Source organism: Siphateles boraxobius, unplaced genomic scaffold, assembly GCF_051911475.1.
Source record: "Siphateles boraxobius isolate OS27281-9 unplaced genomic scaffold, OSU_SipBor_1 32, whole genome shotgun sequence".
NCBI lineage: Eukaryota > Metazoa > Chordata > Actinopteri > Cypriniformes > Leuciscidae > Siphateles > Siphateles boraxobius.
In genome coordinates, this window is record NW_027508942.1 from 4,426,523 (window position 1) to 4,448,650 (window position 22,128).

General features: G+C 37.2%; 1 protein-coding gene across 1 annotated transcript in view; it reads left to right on the top strand.

Annotated features, from left to right (window-relative positions):
* The window catches only part of wtip (WT1 interacting protein), a 56,949-nt gene that overhangs the window by 4,970 nt on the left and 29,851 nt on the right, over positions 1-22,128 (top strand). Inside the window, exon 2 of the mRNA XM_077194670.1 lies at positions 21,640-21,741. Within this exon, the coding sequence (XP_077050785.1) occupies positions 21,640-21,741 (102 nt within the window). The remainder of the gene's footprint in view (positions 1-21,639; positions 21,742-22,128) is intronic.

The following is a 22,128-nucleotide window of genomic DNA, read 5'->3' on the forward strand; positions in this document are numbered from 1 at the left end:
CGCTAACACCCTCTACCAGAGCGGCACAGAGCAGCCTTTGTGTTGGACTCATTAAAGTATCATTAGAGTGTGGGAAAACAGGTGTAAATCATGTTTTGTCAATGAATCAGTGTGCTTTCTGGACAAAAGGCTTTATACTTGAGTGCTTTATATGTCTGACGTTATGATTATCTTGGAGCGGGTTAAATCATCATTAATCCAGTCTTTGTTTCACCCAAAGGCAGCATGCAAACAACAGCAAATTCCCAAAACCTGGATCATATCACAAGGCATGTTGCAACATATCAGACTGATGGCAGTGTCTTTTATTCATTAGAGCAATTTTAATGCTCAGATGTTGCTCTTTATAGCTCAGGAGACTTCATGACTCTGAATTATTAACTTCATCTTGTTTTTTTTCTCCCAAACTTCCAATGGAGAAATAAAAATAGACACAACTGACTTGATAGTTGATAGTAATCCAGTAAGAGTAAAGAGTAGGGACGCACAAAATATCAACCACTATATCGGTATGTGCCGATGGGCCTATATGTTCATTTTGAATGTCATCATTATTGGCCTGATATGAAAGTCTTATGATATATTAAAGACAATAAATAATGGATTATTTCCTTCTAGCTGAGACACTTCAGAAATATGATTGGAATCACTTAAAAAAAATAAAAACACAGTTAAGTGCAACATGTGCAGCGCAAGTCAAATTGGCTAGATAAAATCATAATGAGAAGAACATTATAATTGTGTGCTTGGGACTAGAGGTGGGCGATATATCGTTTAGACGATAATATCCAAATTGTTGGCTGGACGATATGCAAAATTGGGATATGGAATATTTCATAATTTGTATAATCCGACCCCCCAAAAATGAAAAGAGCTGAAGGAAGTTAAAGAGAAAACAAATAACGCACACTATAACCTTCTAAACAATTATATGTAGCGAATTTAATACTGTAGGGGTTTGTTTGACTGCATTTTATTTTATTTTTTGTACAAAATCACGATCATTCCTCAATTGCACGAGAGTAAGCTGCTACTAATTTGCAATATACAACAACGAAGTTCTTACCTGTGTGTTATGACGTTTCTTAGGTTAAAGCAACAATCCAAAATCGTAAAGAGTAAAGCCGATGTAGGATTAATAAAATATCTGCTAGAAAATGCTAAATATGCGTTGTTTGCGGAAAAATGAAGTTAAAAAGTTTTTTTTGAAGGTCTGTGGCGTCCTCAAGTGGCGAGCTTCGCGATTGCATCATTAGAAAATTGCGTTGTATAAAAACCGAACCATTCCGGTGGTTGGATAATTTTCCCTGCCGACCAAAATCCGCGCTGGAGCGAACAGCACAACGTTGCGCAACATCAAATGGCAAATGTAATGAAAGCGGAACGAAACTCATTGTTTTGTGCTTCACGGACCGTTTATCAGTTCGGACGAATGTCAGTGCAGCGCGAGCCGATCTTAATTAAGCGACACCGTTACTACATAAGAAATCCAGTAAACAAAGCATTTGAATTCGCCACTTAAGTAATAACATCGCTGAGAGATCTAGTGAGAAGCGTTACAATTTCTCCGTTATTAACTGATCAAACAGCGCTGACGTGGAAACCAGGAGAAACATTGTTCCATGAATGAACTAGTTATAGGTTTTAAGTCCACAGATCATTCACCATGGATTAAATTTTTTTTTACTGTCTATGGTAGTAACACTAACTTGTAACCATGTTTGGCAGAAATATTATATGCTTTCAAGTACGTCACACATCTTTTTCCAGCACTTCAAAACTCAAATGTTATTTAAATGTTATTTTTAATGTGATGACCAAAACATTATTTGTTCATCCTTCAAAGATTACCCCCATTTATAAAACTAAAAGTTTCAAGATGTAGGAAAACTCACACTTATTTAAAAATCATTTTTCTTTCAATAAATAGGAAATTTCTATGGCATTTCTTTATTTTTGCTGTATCGAAAACGTACCGAACGTGACACCAGTCACCACTGTATCTTATTGAACCGAACCGTGAATTTTGTGAACCGTTACACCCCTATTAAGAATATAAAAGAACAATAAAGACTTTATTGAATAATACATTATTATTTTAAAAAGTTTAGGAGTCTTTAAATCAATAATGTCTCATATCTTTATGTACTAGTAATTCTATACAATAATAGGTCAAATGCAGCAAGTCAAAAGACCAACTGGACCTTCTTTGCCAGTTTGCACACATTTCCTTGAAGGATTGCAAAAATATCATCTGAATATCGATATCGAGATATTGAAAAAAAATATCGAGATATTCATTTTTGTCAATATCTCCCACCCCTACTTGGGATGTTAATGGTAAAAGTTTTGTTTTTGCAATCAGGCTCTTATTTTTATCGGCCAATATATCGGTTATCGGCTTCCAAATATAAAGGATTAGGGTAAACGTACCTATTAAGCTCAAGTACCCATTAAGCACACTTCCAAATTTCAGATCAGATTATAATAAGAAAAAAATAATGTTTTATCCTACTTGATGTCTTAACCAATTGATGTGTTTGTTACTACATACCTCCTGTAATTTCAAGCAAATCAGACCATTGCAGACTGAGATATGGGTATCTATGTGTTCACACTGTCTGGTGGCCATCTTGAAAGCTGTCTAAAAACTTTCACCAAAAGGGGGGGCCCCTTAAATGTGCATTTTTTAAATGTTTAAGCCTTTATTTTTGGTTAGTATAACTACTTGCTGCAAAATTAAGAGATTAATGTTTAGACCTTTGCATATTATAACCTGTGAAATGGATCTGGGAAATAATTACGATAGATCCAAAAGATAGTTTTAGCAACATAACGCAGATGCTACAGAAAGTAGTTACCTTACTAGCTGTATAAGATTGTGTGCTACACTAATATATTACTTCACAGGCATTAATGGCTTGTACTTTTAAATCCAAAATATTATAAATTTACAGTTTATTGATGGTCTGTGATTTTACACTGCTTTAATTTTAATAATATTTCATATTATTATCAGGTGAGCTTAAAGGGTGCACTACAATGAAAATCATAGAGCTTCAGTGTGACATCAATTAGAAAAAGTATAATTTCACAGATATTGTAAATAAGAGTTGTTCATATTAAGATATGTATTAGGGGTGTCCATGGTTAACCGATTAACCGATTAACCGTTAAAAATTGCGTAACCGAGTGAAACATTTTGCTCGGTTAAGTGGCGTCAATGGCGTGCATTGAATTTAGTTGTAATACATTTTTGCACCGCCAGAGCGCTCCCAGACATTTGAATTGTCCACAAGAAGTTCACTTTTCATAATTTTAAGGCCGTAAATAGGCTTTCATTTCTCAAATAGTGTAATGTCTTAATTTTAGTTTGAATAGGTCTTAAATTAAAGGTATTGTAGGTAGAAATCCACAAAAATACTTTTTGTCAAAATTTGTTTAAACTGTCTTTATATATCAATGCATAATTAAAATGTAAGTACTCTGGAAAAGAAATTATAAAAATCGAGTGTCTGTAGTCCTCTTAGGACTACAATAAACACAGCTCATTATTCCATTAACTCCCACTCCCTCCCTACTCGGCTCCTTCCAAAGCCACGCCCCCAAAACAAATGAACGCGCGATCCCGGCCGTTCGCTCAGCTGGAAGAGTCGGACGTGTTTACCAGCTTTACCAGATGTAGTGACATCATGTCAGAATCACAAGTAATAAAATAACTAACTTTATCAGTATGAATATAAACAATTAACATGGCTGTTAGTACTCACTATCCAGCTCGCATAACGATACTTGTAAAGTTTAAAATATTTTACTAGCTCGTAACGGAATCAAACTCAATATAAGGCAAAGCTATAAATAGCTTCATTGATACACGTTTGCCGTTACTATCAGTTACACTGTGATGAAGGTGAATTTGTAAAATTCATAACATAAGATTGTTTACAGATAAACTGAATTACATACACTCAAACACCTTCTCACAACTGCATTGCAGACCCAAGATAATATAACACACACACACACACACAACATATATTGTATAGCACATACAGATACAACATAAAGACATATGTAAACATATGTAGAGCATATAACAACAAACCAAACGTGAAAAAAACGGAGTAGGTAGAGTTCACGGTGAAAATAGGAACACAGTTTAGGCAGAGGGTAAAGCTAGGTATAAAAATAGATCCCCTAAACTTTTTAACCTAAAGTTAGATTCGGCGAAATTAAATAAAACAGCTTTCGACTGCAGATAGGCCTATTGCTTATTTATCGTCTCAACCCTGGCTCACTAACAGTAACGTTATACTAGTCGACACCAAAGTTACACTGTCATAGCTAAGCCAGTACCGTAAGTTATGCTACGTAACGTTAGGTAGCTAATATTAGGTAGTTAGGTGTGCTAGTGATACATGCTTCATGAAAAAATAAATGCCATCAAAATGAAAACAGCAAGATTACCTGTCCAGCAGAAATAAAGCCATCATGGAGTCACTTTTCAGCCCCTTGAGATCACTCAGTAGTAGCCGACGCTGGAAAGCCACGCCGACTCTCTTATGATTTCTTTATTTATCCAAAGACTTTTTGTTCATAGCCTTTTCAAATACTGTCTTCCTTTTTTTAACTCGTTTGACTTCGCTGCCTCTATATGCAGGTAACGTTACTGAGAATTGTGACTGTTCTTTCTCTGCCATAATTGTTTGTTATTACTAGCTTCCGTTCCTTTTCAAACGGGTGCGCGCATTTGGGCTCCTCCTGTATCAGCAGAGGTGGTATCCATGGTAGCGAGGGAGAGTGACAGTCGCCCCAGCCAATCATTTCTTTCGTCCCGAATGGAATAATGAGCTGTGTTTATTACAGTCCTGAGAGAACTACAGACACTCGATTTTTATAATTTATTTTCCAGAGTACTTACATTTTAATTATGCATTGATATATAAAGACAGTTTGAAAAAAATTGGAAAAAAGTATTTTTGGGGATTTCTACCTACAATACCTTTAAGGAAAGACGAGGTGTATTCACCTTGCTGAGGGGGATGTGATCAAAGCCTGGAGTGGAGCGAAAGCACGTTCCTCTCTCCACTCTAGCATTCTGTAATCACTTCGCTAACAGTCCACTCCTGGTTTTCAATTCCCGCTCACAGAAAAAAACTAACATGTAAAAAGACCGCTTACAAGTAAACATTTTTTTAATAGTTGGTTGGGATGAGTAGCCTAACTGAGTAGCCTAGCCTATTTAATTGGAATATCAAATAGGTTGTGCGATTATTTAAAAAAAATCTCCATCTCCATGTTTTCGGTGCTGACGCGTTCATGTAATGTAGCCTGGGTTGCGCTGCCAATAACCTAAAAGCTGTCAAAAAGAACAGGCAAAAGTAATGATTATGAATATGTCAAATATAGCAAGGAGACATTTTAATTGTTTGCAGGCTCACTCAGCTGGAAATATGAAGTTGACAATGCTGATTCGCGATCTTCGCAGTGAACACGAGAGAGAAATGCACTTTTCATACGGATTACATAAGCAGAGAGCAGTCTGTTTTCTTTCGTTTTGAATTGTTGTTTTTAAAAGTAGACATTTCAATATAGATTTATTTATCAGGTCTGTGAGACAAGTATGCTACCTTATAGCCTACGCTGAGTTTCGGAATTCGTTTATGAGATGAGCTCCAGTTCACGCGCCGGCGGCTCCGTATTATCTAATGTCTGCTATATTTACTTCTTATTTCCAGGTAATTGGTTGATGAAACATTGATTAAAATTAAGATACAATTAATACAAAACGAAATTCACTTTATGCATTCTGCAAACTTTATTCTTTATGCAAACTTTAGGCTTTGTGCATTCTGTTTGAGGTCTCTGTGAAAGTTTTAGTGCCGCTTCCAGAACTGCCACGTCCCATTGTTTGTTCCATATAAATGCGAACACGAAAAATAAAATAAAATTTATATTTTATGTTCTGGGGAGAACTGGCCCTTCTTCATTTGGCAGTAGTACTTTTGGTTTGTGCAGTGTAATTCACAGAATTAGGTAGCCTAAAACAATATTTTGCCACCTAAAAGTTAAAGATGTTTTGTGCAGTTATTAAAGGTGTTAAAAATGAACTACCCCTTTCTCGTGTGTCTCTATCTCGGGGTTGCGGCGCGTAGACTATGGTTAACCGAGTATTAACCGCTAAGGGCCTCGGTTAACGGTTAATGAAAAACTTGAAAACGTGCAGCCCTAATATGTATTAAAGTGATACATGACCTAGGTTATTTATTTAGCAAAATATTGTCCTTTAAATTTTACGTAATGTTTATTAATTCAAAATTGTTGCTGCTCCAATTAAGCTCAGTGTGCGCTCCCTTTAAGCTCATCCACATTGAACGTCTATGTAAATACCTTATAAACAGACTTGATGGTTGTCACTTTAAGTTAATCTTTATAAGATAATTAATAACTTATTTTTTTCATAGCCTTGAGATGACAAAATCTAGACAGAATTATAGTTTATTCTAATATAACGACTTCAGAGCTCTTACACATGCACACGGGAGCGTTTGAAAGCAGGCTTCTATCAGCGGATCAGTTAATCAGTGGATATATTAGGGATCCTCTGATAGACGCCTGCTTTCAAACACTGATAAGAAAAGCACGCGGTGAAGACATGTTTTTGTTGTAAAGTGGCAGTGAATTGCAACCATCAGTTTGAAGCTCAAAAAAGTGCATTCATCCAATCGTAAAAGTGCATTTATCATGATAAAAGTGCATCCATCCATCATAAAAGTGCATCCATCCATCATAAAAGTGCTCCACACTGCTCCGGGGGGTTAATACAGGCCTTCTGAAGCAAAGCCATGAGTTTGTGTAACAAAAATATTCATATTTCAAACTTTATGAAGTAAAGTAACTAGCTTACGCCAGTTAATTTAATTACAACCAGTTGCGTAAGTTGTGCTTTAGACACAAGAGGAGTACCAGATCTGATCTTTTAGAATCTGTGCTTGATTTTAGAGTTATGTTGCTTCTGTGATTGACTCTCTACCTTCAAATAATTTTTTTTTCAATTATTCTTTAAAAAGGTTGCTTAAAATAAACATAAAACATGTTGTGAGCTTATTGGGAACAGGGGTGTGCTTCAAGGGTACAAAATGTACCCATTAAGCACAGCCAGACTTTTTATATTTAATGATGTGATATCTTAATTGAAATACTTTTGTCATTTAAAATAAAATGAAATATTATAGTTGGAGAGATTAATATTTTATTTTAAAATAACTTCTTGTACTAAAACCAATATCTTGTGCACTAAAAAATGTCTCAATGTAGATTTTGGTGAGCTTAATAGGTATGTTTACCCTATTGGTTATCAGTATTGACCAAAATGTTCATATTGTTGCGTCACTATAGCATAGAGCTATAAAATGAATGTGAGTAGCAGCTCGGATCATTTGGTCTCCTGAGAATTCGCCGAGTGCATGTATTGGCACATGTGAGCACAGTTTGAGACATTGCTGAGATCTCTTCTGAAGCTCAGGAGACAGATGTGAGAGTCTTTTTTTCTCAAGAGTAGCTGGAGGCTTCAGCAAAAAGGACTATTGTTGAAGAAACAATTAAGATCCTGCGGGTAGATCTTGTTGAATTTAATCTGCTGACAGTATTATAAACAGTTTTTGTTTGTATATTTTGTTTAGTGTGTTGTTTTGATAAAACACAAGTTTTGCACCCGACTCGCGGGGTTTAAGTATGCTGGTTGGTGCACGGTGCCAAGTGAACTACGAACTTTGGCTAAACACCGCAGTAACTGGGTGATCTGGCTCGTTTCGCATTGAAACCAGCTAATTGCTGATTGGTTTTGATCACACCGGGCATCAGCGGTAGACCAATCACAACAAAGGCTGCTGGTATCCCAACTGGCACTGCCCAAAAAGGACATTGTAGTTGGTGAGCAGACAAACAGGGTTCTTAGCGGCATGTTTTTGGCCCGGACCTGGACGGAAAAAGGCAAGTCTTCAGAGAGTACATACTTTGTCTCCCAGTTTGAACGCCACTTCCTGCCAGTGTCCTTCCAAGTCCTGAACATCAACAGAAATGTTCTTTGGAGGCATGTGAGCGTGCGAGTTTTTTTCTTAGGGAAATCCTAATTTGTGATTTGGCAGAACTAGCATTGCTTTAGTGGAGGTGAAATACGGCAGCAGAACAGATAAAGTGCTTTAAAATCTCTTCAAACCATAAAACTCCCATTTTCTTGCTGTAATGACCAGAGTAAACAGAATTTAAACTTGATGCGTGAGTGATTTAAGGAATCATTCATGACCTGGAGCACACATGCTGCTGGTCAAGTTACACATTGAAGTTTAATATTGAGTTTTTGTTCAGATCATTAACCCTAGGTATGAGCAATAGTAATTGTGATGTTTGCTTAGTAAACCCCACTAACTACTACATCCGAGAAAAACACCACAGGCACAGTTCAATCAGCATGGGAAAATCTCAAAGTAAAACAAGCAGCTGTGAAACTCTCTGACTCTTCCATCCTTTTCTTGTTATTTTTATTTCTTATGCATTCCATTTTTATTCCTATTTACTGTATTTGTTTCCTTTTATGTGAAGCACTTTGAATTGCCACTGTGTATGAAATGTGCTATATAAATAAACTTGCCTTGCCATACATGAGCTAGATTGACTTTTACAACATCTTTTCAGGTGATCAAGTAGGGCTCACTTACAAAAGCTTTAGGTCTGTTGTTGTGATTGTTGCATTGTCTCATCTTTTGTGTCTCCGTTGCAAAGGTGTTTTGTTTCTGCTGCTGCCTGGAAACACATTTGTACAGGTTTAGTTGCAGGAATTCTAGAGATGGAGGTATGACTGTGTTTTTGCCTCTGAGAAGCAGGTGATGTTTTTTTCACTGCATGCCGAACCCTCTTTAGTCTGCATTAGTCTGCGCGCAAAAGCGAACCCTCTCCGTTACCGTGACAACAGCTCCCTTAAAATCGATCTCACCGGGTATTCGTGATGTGTCTTTCTGCACTCTTAAAGGGTTAGTTCAACCAAAAGTGAAAAATATGTCATAGTTTTCAACCTGTTGTGTCGTTCCAAACATGCATCAGAATCTTCTCGCTGCTGTCAGGCTCCTAAAAAGTGCTGTATTTCCCTCAAAAGAGGTCAGAAATGTAAGTTATCAATGATCTTCCCCTCTGCTGCAGCTCTCAAAGCTTATTTGCAATCATGTAACATGCAAAAACCAATGAAGTTCGGTATAACTGACATTAAACCGACCAAACGCCTCCATGCACCCTATTTGAACATGCATGGAAATTAAGAGATTATCAGTGAATTATCCGAAAACTTCTAACAAAATATAGTGCATGTATGGACTACCTATAGTACTTTTCTGAGATCAAATGCATATTTTTTTGCATGCAAAAGTGCACTGCTAATCATCACATTCTGTGTTTCACGGTGAAAAGATAATAATGCATGGTCTGAACAACATGATGGTGAGTAAATGATGGCAAAAAAAGTTCATTATGGGTGACCTGTTCCTTAAAGCTGCAGTCTGTAGTTTTCCCTCTTTGTCGCCATCTCTGTTCGAAATCTGCAATTGCAGTTATTCACAGAATTATCAATTTTAGGTGGGTTGTGCCTCGGCTCGGCACAGCGTGGATGAATCCAATGTTTTGAGGAGAATGTGGATACTGGCATTCAGGATCACAGATTATACTTTTTGGAAGTATGACCAACATAATAATTTTCACCGGAAAATCCACTTTTGTTTTGACCAACTAAGGGAAAAAAGCATCGGAGTAAATCGCGCTGATTAACGATAGCTTATTATATCACGTCAAACCTTGCAAATTATTCTTTGTTCTCAAATTATTAACGTCAACAACATCAGCATTGTGTGACTACATTTAATGCCCTTCCGATATTTATCCTCGTTTCCGCATGAGCCGGTCGCAGTCTCTTTTTTTTCTGTAGCCACTCCGAAGTCTTTTGCATTTTACAACGGGTGAATCTCCAGTTGTCACTGGTGATGTCATTTGAACCTTTCTGGATCCGCCATTGAATTAATAAGTTTAATTATATCAAGTGCTGCGAGAAAAGGCTATAAATCTCCACCTCTAACATCCTCACACTCACACAGCCTACTAGCCGAGACTCTTCTTTATGTGTACAGATGTGACGTACAACACGCACAACTGGTCTCATTCATGAATCCAATCGTTTCCATGGCTGCAATGTAACATTTCATTTCTAACATATTATTTATTTTGTAAACAAAAATTTCTGCTTCACTCCTGTCATAATATTCATGTAAAACTGCATTCACATAGAAAAAAGTGTTTTGGCGGACCACCGCTTGTGCTACTAAGCCTCCGCGGTGGCGCTTTACAAAAAAAAGTCACCCTTTTAGCAGGGCTCGAGACTAACGCCGTCCTATCGTCCTGGGGACGATAGAAAATGTGTTTAGGACGAACAGAAATATTCTCCAGGACGCCTACAGGACGAAAGACATTTTTGTATGTGTGTTCATTTATTACTATCCTATTAGGCTAACTTACTTAGAAAATGCCAAAATTAACCGACCAAACGCTGACTAACATTTACAACGGAGCGCGTCTTCTCATGCTGTTACTATAGTTACTATAACTGGCCGCTACTCACCCGGAGACGTGTTCCGCGGTACCGGGTGCATATGGGTGCATCTATCAAATGACTTAATGACATCTCATATATGTTGCGCTGGTTAAACAACGGTAAAACAGATTGCTTTGCTTTTCATATTTGCTAAATAATAGCTACCGTCTGTGTCTGTCTCAATGGGGCTGTCTACACCTGGCCACTTCATGCGTTTTCTCAGATCGGATAGCTATCTGATTTATCAAAACGATTCCATTTACATCTGGAGACACAAATGTCTTTTTCACAAAACGGAAATAAATCCGATCTTCAATTCCCGCGCTATATGCAGATTTAATATAGTTCACGTCACTGAAAGCAACAGATATGAGCTACATTTTATTGATCATCAGCTAAAATCAAAATCAAAGACTGCAATAAGAGAGTGGCAACAGCACTGGTGAGATCATTCCGCTTCTTTACTTTTAATGAAGATGATTATGTCTTAAGCGTCTGCAACTTTGATTTGTGGTAATTTGCACGCTGGCTTGATGAATAGATCGCTCATCTGCGGTGATGCTGAAGTAGAGCCGTCATTTCTGGCTATAACATGACATATTACCTATCACACGTTTATTTTTTAAGCATGGTTGAGATGAGTTAAATCTACATGTGCTTTCAAAAACCAGATGCATTTACACTTGACTTGTCCAGTTTCGTCTGGAATGAGTCTCAGATCTCCTCCTGAAGTGGTTTGAGTGATCGGATTTAAATCCGTCTCGAATGCGTTTCGGAGGGCATTTACACCTGGTCTTTTCACGATCGGAGAGCTATCCGATCACAGAAAACGTATGAAGTGGCCAGGTGTAAACAGCCCCATAGAGCTTGCTTTGAAAAGCTTGCGCGCCAACGTCATTCATGTCATTGGATCACTTGTGGTGACGATGCAGTGTGGGCAGGCTTAAGAGTCCACACGTGGGGTAGAAGCCGCTGATTGGCTGAGAAGCTTTCACTCAAAGTTTTCCTCGGGCTGCTTATTGGATGAACTGCTAAAATGAAAATCACTCACTAGTCACCATAGGCCTGGGTCAAAATGGACGAGCCCAGTATTTATTTGTTATCGTTTAATCCAACCAACTCAAAAAGTTTTGAGCTGTATGTATTTTTCTCTTAATTTTTGTATATCAAAAAAAAAAAAAAAAAAAGATTTGTTCTGCATGAATACAAAAAAGCATTTAACTCCTGATATTTTTTATTAAATCTGTTTTTTACCTGTTTACAGATAACTACTTTGAATGGAGCTAAATAAATATAATATATATCATAAAGATGGTGTTTTTTAATGGTGTTTTTATTATGTGACTAACAACTATAGATGATAATAACAAAGTACAGAAACAACATTTTGATTTTGGGACAGTTGACATTCACTTTAGGACGGTTCAAATTGTTTTTCAGGACGGTTCTAGGGTGGAGGTGAAAAAAGTTAGTCTGGAGCCCTGCTTTTAGTGTTTTTCTTCTTTTTAAAGTTGCTGGCCAACATGGATTTTTATTTTTTTATTTTTTTATCCGTGTACTTGAAATACTTGTCACATACTGTTTTTCCCATAGGCTACCATATAGTAGGAAAGAATGCTATTTTGGATGCAACCAAATGACCATCGACCATTTGTATTGACAGTAAAAATGACCCAGCACCTGGGTAAAAACAGCCCAATAAAATGACCCAACATGATGAAACCAGCACTTGGGTTTAAAAAAGAAAGAAAGAACCCAGCATGTTTTAGAGTGTGTAACACTGGTCAGATGAGGAAAAACCAAGTCAGCCACACTGCTGGGTTAGTTGTTTCTGAGGGATATTCAGTTTATACACCAATAGCTTTGTGATTCCACAGCAAAAAGTCATGTTCTGTAGAACACAATCCTTTAAGTGAAAAAGCGTTGATGGGGTTGTCAAGTTTACCGGCACAGCCCTTAATTGTCAACTCCAGTTTAATCCAGAGTTTGCTCAAACTAATCTCGAACTTACCTGGGTAGCAACTGAAATCAACTTTGTGCAACATGCCACAGGTGTAAACTCGTCTATTTGTGATTCGTTCCACCAAAACTCCTCTTAATACCAGGTGTAAACAGGGCCAAAGAGCTCCCTTGAAGTGTATGATTGGCCTTGAATTTTGGAGTTTTGATTGGCTAATATTGCTTTTTTCTTTCATTAGTTTACATTGTTTGCAGAAAAACTACGCAAAATTGCGTGGTATCACAATTAATGCAGGATTAGTTGAATTTGCATTCATTCTTGCGACCGCGAAGTCTTGGCGGGGCTGAATGCGCTGGCGGTTCAGAAGCAGACTCTTGGCACGCACTGAGCCAGACACAGCTGCTGGGGGTCAACGCTGATCACCTGCTCAGAATAACAATGATCTTAGTCCACACACGTGCACACAAACACTGAAACAATCTGCGCTGCAACACTCGTAGCAAACATAGCTTTGCTTTCATTTGAGTTTCTCAAAGTAATCTTCTCCTGAGAAGAGCTGGATATTTGCTGGCACCATTTGCGCCTGCTTTTGTGCTGAATCAGCTGACTTCTGACCTCCATGTATCCACACAGGCACTCGGGATTCGTGGTCTGGTTTAAAATAAACACAGAATGAGACTTTGTTCTCTTTTTTTTTTTTGCTAAAAGTCTAGCTGCAGCTTGTCTTACCAACATTTCGATTTGGTGCAAAAGAAATGTAATGATACTGTGATTTGAGTTTTAAATCCACGACCGTGTTCAATGCTTTTTCAATCTTTCTGCAAAGATTCTGACTGTCGTCGAAACAGAACAATAAGAAAGCAGTATGTGTGTAACAATATATCGCAATTGTGTGTAGTTCACCAAAAAAAAATAGTGTGTGAGAAAAAATTCAAGTTTACAGAGTTTTAAGCCTAAACAATCTGTTACGGTAATTTCTGTTATCACTGTAAAGCTGCACTGTAAAACAATCCATACTGTTAAAAGCGCTTTATAAATGAAGGTGTCTTGACTTTTATAGTGTCAGTACTACATTAAACTGCTATATATAATGGAATGTAGGGCTGCACAATTAATCGAATTTCTAATTGCGATTACGATTACAGATGCCACGATTACGTAATCGTTCAAAGCCGCGATTACAAAAGAAAATCCACTCTGTGTGTGTGTGTTTAGAGCATAATTATGTTATGAGAGGCGAATCACGACTACTTCAGAAAACCCAGCTCAATATGACATACCACACAGTGACGTAAGTGTACGCTGAAATAAAAAGACTTTCACCTCAGAAAAACATACTTTACTGTCCTGTCCCGTTATACTGTGCTCGTAGCGCGCACTGTGTATCGCTTCACTGTATAAAGTGCAAAAGAAACTACGAGCAACGTAATTACAATGTAAATTAGAAAGTCACGAAATAAAAGTAAAATACCAATAAATCACGTGTTAGCTGAGAAGGATTTACATGCAGGTATGATTTTCATTCTATTCACCAGGAGCTGTTTCATTAACAGTTCTTGTTAGTATTGTGTATTTACTATGGTAAGTGTCGTTTCCATAACCCCAAAATGCCACTTTATTTTCACTTTGTGTTATTTTTTATATTTTTAAATGACTGTGGTGGCTCATATCAACATTGTATTAACAAAAACTAGTTTGGGACTGCTATTTAATTGCTTTAGCATAGTCCTAATGTTCATCTATTAGTAGTCTTTACTATTAGTCATTCTTACAATTTATGTGTATGTTAAGTAAAGGGGGACAGTTGTGTGTGTGTTAACAATTTTTGTGTAAACATGTATTATAATACGCCTATATATATTCAATGTAAATTGTGATAATCGCAATTAATAATCGCAATTACAATTTCAAGGGAATAATAATGCAGCTCTAATGGAATGGGGGAATATTTCAGTGTCCTGATAATGCCAAATGTCTTGTTACCAGTAAAAAGTGGCCTACATTATTTTAAATATATCTAGTCATTGACAGAGCGCAAGCATATTCGTCTAAAATAATCACGTGGAGGAGCATTGTCCAAAACATTTAATACGACGAACCTGATTCGGCACTTAAGGAAGAGCCACCGCAAGACGCATCGCGAATACGAAAAACTGGTAACATGCAAAAAAGGCAGCACAAGTCTACCTTTTTTTCTACATCCTTTTGTGATTGTCGTTTTACACTTGTATGCTGCACAGCGGGTCGTCTTAAAAGTGCCGTTGGAGACACCAATCTCTGTATAACAGCCGTGGGAGCCTTAAGATGGCCGCTCGAACACTTCCGGTGGCTTCGCTGCCTGCTGGCGTCATGAGCTATCCGGTCATTATATAGATCAGTGGTCTCACTGCTCCGCTTTTCTCACGTGTGTAGCCTATGTGTGTGTGCATGTGGGGGAGGGGTGTGATTTTCGATTAATCGAATAATACCCAGCGATCTTCAAACATTCTTATTGCTTGAAATGCCCATCCCTACTAATGAGTTGCATCAAACTACTCCCAATTTGTTCTTTTAGGAGTTTAAATGATTAAAAAAAAAAAAAAAGATGTTTGTCCTGCTCAGACTTGTATTGGACAATGTTTAAAGGTGCTCTATGTAACTTTTTCCGCCGCTAGAGGGCGTACATTCAAAACAACAACAACGGCGTAGCTTGATGCATACAACAAGACATTCAAACAATAAGACTAACACCGCCTTCTGTGTCTTCAAGTTTTTTGTCAGTAAAGGAATCCAACCAATCACTCACTTGTCTACTAAAACACATGCAATATCGGTGTCTCCGTCCAATTGACCCTTCGTTAAGCCCCGCCCTCCTTAGTTACTGTTGCTACGCCTGTCAAGCTTTCGCGTCTAGCACATCTATTACAGTGTGTATGCACCGGTGTCAGACATTCCCAATGAGATAATTAGTAATTTTTGGTGAACTTGTGAAATATCTGAGAGAGCAAGACAAAGGGGACTGCAGTGTGCATTCGAGGGATCTATCCGCGACATAATATGCAACCGATTAGAGAATAATTTAATAAAAATTGAAGCTAAAGCCTATAGTCTCAGCAGCAGCGCCTCATACGCTGACCATTCACATGGGAAACACACAAAGCAAGGAACAGCTATGTTCGTGCACAGCAGGGTAAGTGAAATGTGAAACTAATCTAATAATTATAAACAAACAGTTTATCCATAAATCTTGTGGAATAACACTAACACCGGGAGAGCCGCGATCGGATTGGGTTAAAGTTGCTCAGTCAGGGGTAGTAGACCGTCGAATAACAAAATGCTGAAATATATTTTAAAGTATGTCAGTGAGCCTCCATCTTGTCTTTAAACGTCTTATTTTACGTTAAAACGTGCATTATGAACAAAGAACTGTAATTATTTCCAACTTCCAAGCAATATGTGTTTTTGGTAATCCTATCGACACTTATTTGTGAATGGGGTCTCCCACACTGCTTGATCCACGCACATCCTTTCTCACCTTGACTTTTAGATTTTCGGGAAGGAAAAAATTACACTTCCCCCGTCCAAACTTTTAGGATACCGGGTATCAGATTAGCACAATCCATACGCACAACGCTTCGGCATGTTTCCCTCGCTCGAAAGCTTGCCAGACCTCCCGCACCTAGTTACGGTTGCTAAGACAGGATTGGCCAGTGGCGGTTTTCGGGCGTGGCTTAGCGAAGGGTCAATTGAAGTTTTATCACAAACTTCTCTCCATTTAGGAAATGCCACACCGATGTTGATCCTGGTTTTATTTCTCTTCTTGTCCCAAAATCTTCTTGGGTCGTTTGGTTGACCCGTACGTTTACGTTTTTTGGACTTGTCTTTGTTCGACAGAACCAGCTGCAAACGGTAAAGAATAATTGTTCCATAATGACTGAGAAACAAGCTAGTAGCTTGATAGACGCTACACAACTTCCGCATTTGTCCACGAGATGTTGCCATGGTTTCTACTGCAGTAAAAGTGGAAACCGAGGGTAACGCGGATATGACGCCATTGACTGGCGACTCTCTCAAACCTGCTCACACGTCCCATTTATTTTGTTAAAATCGCTATTTTCTAATGATTTACAAATAGTTGGAAACATTTGGGATATTGTAAGTAATCAACTGAACAAAATATATAACACTGGCCTAGTGGTTTTTGGATATTTTACTGCAAAAATCTTACATGGTGCACCTTTAAGTTACATCAGACTTCTCCATTTTAGGAGATTAAATGTTTATTTTGTCCTCAACAGTTTACTTTTGGACAATGTTTAAATAAACCTTGTGGGCTGCATCAGACTGTTCCATTTTGTTTGTATTTATCTTTGTCTTATATTAAAGGGATAGTTCACCCAAAAATGAAAATTGTGTCAAAAATTCGTTCATCTTCGGAACACGAATTAAGATATTTTTGATTAAATCTGAGAGCTCGATCACTCCTCCATAGGCTTCTAAGGGATTGACACTTGCCAGCCCCAAAAAGTTATTAAAGATATCGTTAAAAAAGTCCACGTGACTACAGTGGCTCAATCTTAAGTTTATCAAGCGACAAGAATACTTTTTGTGCACAAAAAACAACAAAAATAACGCATTTATTTCAACTATTCATTTCCTTCTCTGTGGGCCTCGAGTGAGTTCACTAGTGTAATAGCGTATGATCTGTTGTTGTACGTCACACACATCACACACATGACCAGCGTCGGCCAATAGTAGGGCTGTCACTTTTGTGAAAAAATCCTGTTCGATTTTTGAGACATATGTGTTCATTGAATCGATTGTAAAATCGATTTTTCCATGTCTAAAGACGTTTCCATTTTCAACAGCAAATATTGACAAATCCACGGACAACTAACAGGCATTAGGACGAACGTAAGGAGGGCGCTTGAGACGCGCACAAGTCTTATAAATATTTCTGATGATTTACTGGCGTGAAGTTTTTTGCAAGGTGACAAACAGGAGTGCAACATTCAAGGATTGAAATGGACACACGCCAAATTCGGATAAAAATGAACTTTGGCGGGTAACGTTGTCATATCACGAGCCAATTTTGCGTGTTTCTATGTTTAGTCACTTTGCTGGGGAAGTTCGTGTACGCCAAATGTGCGTGGATTTAGCGCAAATACGCAACTCGTGAGTCCTCATGATATATTAAATACAGCGTATTTTGCAGAATCTGCGCATTTCTGGCTTGCTTGAAAACACACACGTCACTAAGCAACAAATAACGGTAACAACGCGCTTGTTCACTTGCACTGAAGCAATAGCGAATATTAAAAAGCATTTGGTTAACAGAAAAGACATTGTTATTTCCCAACATCCTACATGTTCTGTGCACTGTATTGATCTGTCAAACTAAAACACATTTTTGGTAAAAAAAAAAAAAAAAAAGGCAGTTAAAATCGATTCCCTATTTTCGTTTTCGAAACTTGTGTTGGTTGATCCGATCGATTGTGCAATCGATTTTCGAACGTAAAGTGACAGCCCTAGCCAATAGTGAGCCTACGTGTGACGTAGCTCTACGCAATCACACTAAGTTAACTGACTCGAGGCCCACAGAGAAGGAAATGAATTGTTGAAATAAAGTTGTTATTTTTGTTTGTTTTTGCGCACAAAAAGTATTCTCGTCGCTTGATAAACTTAAGATTGAGCCACTGTAGTCCCTTGGACTATTTTAACGATGTCTTTAATAACTTTTCGGGGAACAAGTGTCAATCCGTTAGAAGCCTATGGAGGAGTGATCCAGCTCTCAGATTTAATCAAAAATATCTTAATTCGTGTTCTGAAGATGAACGAAGGTCTTACGGGGTTGAACAACATGAGGGAGAGTAAATACTGACAGAATTTTACTTTTTGGGTGAACTATCCCTTTAAGTATATTAAGCATCGGAATCGGCCGATCACCATGACAAGAAAACGGTACTCTGTATCGGCTGCAAAAATCTGATCGGAGCATCTCTAGTTGAAAGCAATGCTCTCCTCTTTCTGGAGCAGATCGAGCGAGCCACTATCAGAGGAAGCTGGTCATAGTTCGCGAGCTGTAGAGGAACTGGTACCAGTGTGTACTTGCTGAGGAGAGGAGTGGTTCTTGTTGAGTTGCCAATCCTCCTCATTACATGTGTATCTCTCTCTGCTGTTCACAGTCAGAGTCAGCACAATATTGTCTCGTTTTGAGTGACAAATAGCCTACTATCTAGTTAATGGTGTTTTAAATCAAGCATCACTACTATTGCTAGGTTCGATTGATGTTAAAGGTTCTTTATGGAAACCTCAATGCCAGTAAAGGGAAATAGCGAGTACAGTTAGTGTTTCGGAACATAATGCTCTGCTTTAAACTTTGTTTAGCTTTATTCAGCTCAAACCATACCATTTGTGCTAAGAATGTATTAGTATTTGTTTTCATGCTTCAGTTTTTATAGCGCTAGCAACGGCGATGTCATCATGGGTTCGGTTGCCAGGGAATGAATGAACTGAAATGTATATCATGAATGCAATATTAGTCACTTTTGATAAAAGCATCTGCCAAATGCATGAATGTAAAAAACAGGCTTTTTTATAATGTTTCACCGTTCTCTTTCGATTCTAGGGTAAATATGACCTGGGCATTTTCTTGTTTTCATGAAAGTCGCCCATTTAGTGTGTTTTTTTTTTTATCCGTGTACTTGAAATACTTGTCACATACTGTTTTTCATCTACTATATAGTAGGGAAGAATGCTATTTTGGATTCAGCCAAATGACCATTGACCATTTGTATTGACAGTAAAAGTGAGATATTGAAAACAGACCAATAAAATGACCCAACATCCTGAACCCAGCACTTGGGTTAAAAGAATAAATAACCCAGCATGTTTTAGAGTGTGTGACACTGGTCAGATGAGGAAGAAACAAGTCAGCCACACCGAATGACAGTCAGTCTAAAATGAGGATCAACATTGTGATTCATGCATCTTCAGTCAGCTGAACATGTAATTAGTCACCGCTGGGTTATTTGTTCCTGAGGGTTATTCAGTTTATATACCAATAGCTTTGTGATTCCACAGCAAAAAGTCATGTTCTGTAGAACACAATCCTTTAAGTGAAATATATTTCCGATTCATTCACATGTAGCCTTGATTAAGTTGTTTTTTCTGGTTTATTATTAAAGCTTTTATCCAGCTAATAAAAAACCAAACGCTGTTGGGCATTTCTATTGGTTACATGCTTTTTTTGTCTTGTGTTATAAATCAAGAACACCATTTTCTTTACAGCAGAGCATTACAGCAAAGTTGATCTTACTTTTTTAATGTAATTTTCTTATTATTATTTTTATTATATAATTTACATTTTATATTTACATTATTTATACTTTTATTATTTTTATTTATTTATTTATTTTTATAAATATTTATTTATTTGTTTTTTGTCATATTTGTACTTATTTTTTTCAGTTGTTCAAAAATGTTCAAGGAAATACTGTTAAAAAGACTTTGTAAAACAAAAAGAAAAAATGTAATGTGTGATGCTTCCAAAGTCAGCTAGTAATTGTGTTGAATAACTGTGACCTTAATACAGACCATTCTAATCATTATTATGATTTTTTTTTCATGTTTAAGCAGCCCTTCTTCTGACCTCTCTGATTCTCGGTGTGAATAATGTATATTTGTGTGCAGAAGTTGTGGATGTTTATACAGCCCCATCTTTCAGCCGTAAACCCGGGACTTTTACGAACACGATTAGATCAGAAGTGTTGGATTCTGGTACATGACATTCCCTCTCGATAATGCTATAATTATCTTGATGAGTTAACCATTAAGTCACTGAGAGCTTATCTGATGAGTGTTTCTCTTCGAGAGCCTGTTATCACACGCACAAATGGGTTTTATGTAGATTAAGGATTTTTCTTAAATCATTAAGGGCTGAATATATTTCCTGTCTTATCAAACTATCGTTTTGTGGTTTGGAGACTGGATTTCCCGAAACTTTGACTTCAGTTACCAGAATGTTGTTGTTGGGAAGATTCAGGTTTGTTTGGCCGTCTCGGGGGTGATGTTGTGACCTCAGCGTGACCATGTCTAGTTGTTGACCGTGGCCCGGTGAGGAATGCGACCCCAACGGAGGCCATCTTGTGCGTGACTCTGCATGCATTAGCCCTGCTGACTCACTCTCCCATGATGCCGAGCACTTCCTGTGTAACTAGAATGAACAATGACTGATGAGCTTTTAATCTTCAGTCACTTCTAAATGCATCATTTCTCTAGCCTTTATTTATTTAGCACTAGTACACAGTCAACCAAAAGTTCTCAATATAGCTAATAAAACAAACAAAAATTCAAATTGCACAAATAGGATAATGTTATGTTTGGTTAGTTCTTTAATAGTTTATGTTTGCATTGAGTAAAAATAATTCCCTTTTTTGTCAACCCGATTTTTTGACAAATCAGTGAATGATTTCATTAAAAATATTCTTTTGTATTAATTAATTCAAAATACAATCAGAATGAAATTCATATCAGTGGCATAAATACACTGATGATCATATTTTTTATTTCTGTATTAAATATCAGATAACAAGATTACAAGGCAAGGTTAAAATTGTAAAATGGCATGATTTTTGTAACGGAATAATTCATGATATTTGGAGAAAAAAACTTTTAAAACTTTTTTGATTTTGTTACTATTTTTTACGGTTAAACCACATTTTTCTTGAAAATTGTATAAAAGTTTTTACAAAATTATATGAAACCAATATAAATACTTTTCTAATAACTTTTTATTTAAAGATTTTTTTAGTTTATTTATTGTAGACACTATTATATTTCATTGCCCTAAATGTCATCAGATGTAAATAACACTTTCAGTGTTAATCAGATGTTAATTTCACTCTTTCTCATCTAACCACATTACAAGGTTTGAACTGTTTTATTCAGACTCTATTTGTCAACAGAAGTAGTATCTTCAGTGTTGTCTGGTATCTAAAGATCAGTGATTGTATCATATGTTCCTCCCGTTTGTGCTCTAACAGCTGTCTGTGTGTTTGTGCTCTTCCAGGGATCTGTGTAAAGTGTGGTAAAGGTGTTTATGGAGCGAGTCAAGCGTGTCAGGCGATGGGGAACCTGTATCATACGAACTGCTTCATCTGCTGTTCCTGCGGTGAGTATCCACACACACACACACACACACACACACACACACACACACACACACACATACTGATGTGTGTCTAAAGCATGTTGTTTTGTGTCATTGGTATCAGCAATGGTCCATTTGGTCTTTGATCCAGCAGTGACTGTACGGATAATTTTTAATGAAAGAATTATGCATTTAATTAGAATTATGCATCGAAAATTAAAGAATTATGATTTAATTAGTTATTTATGGAAAATTGAAGAATCATGCATTTAATTTGAATTATGTATCGAAAATGGAAGAATTATATTTTAGAGTAATGCATAAAAATTTTAAGAATTATGTATTGAAAATGGAAGAATTATGATTAATTAAATTTTAGAAAACGAAGAACTATGCATTTAATTAGAA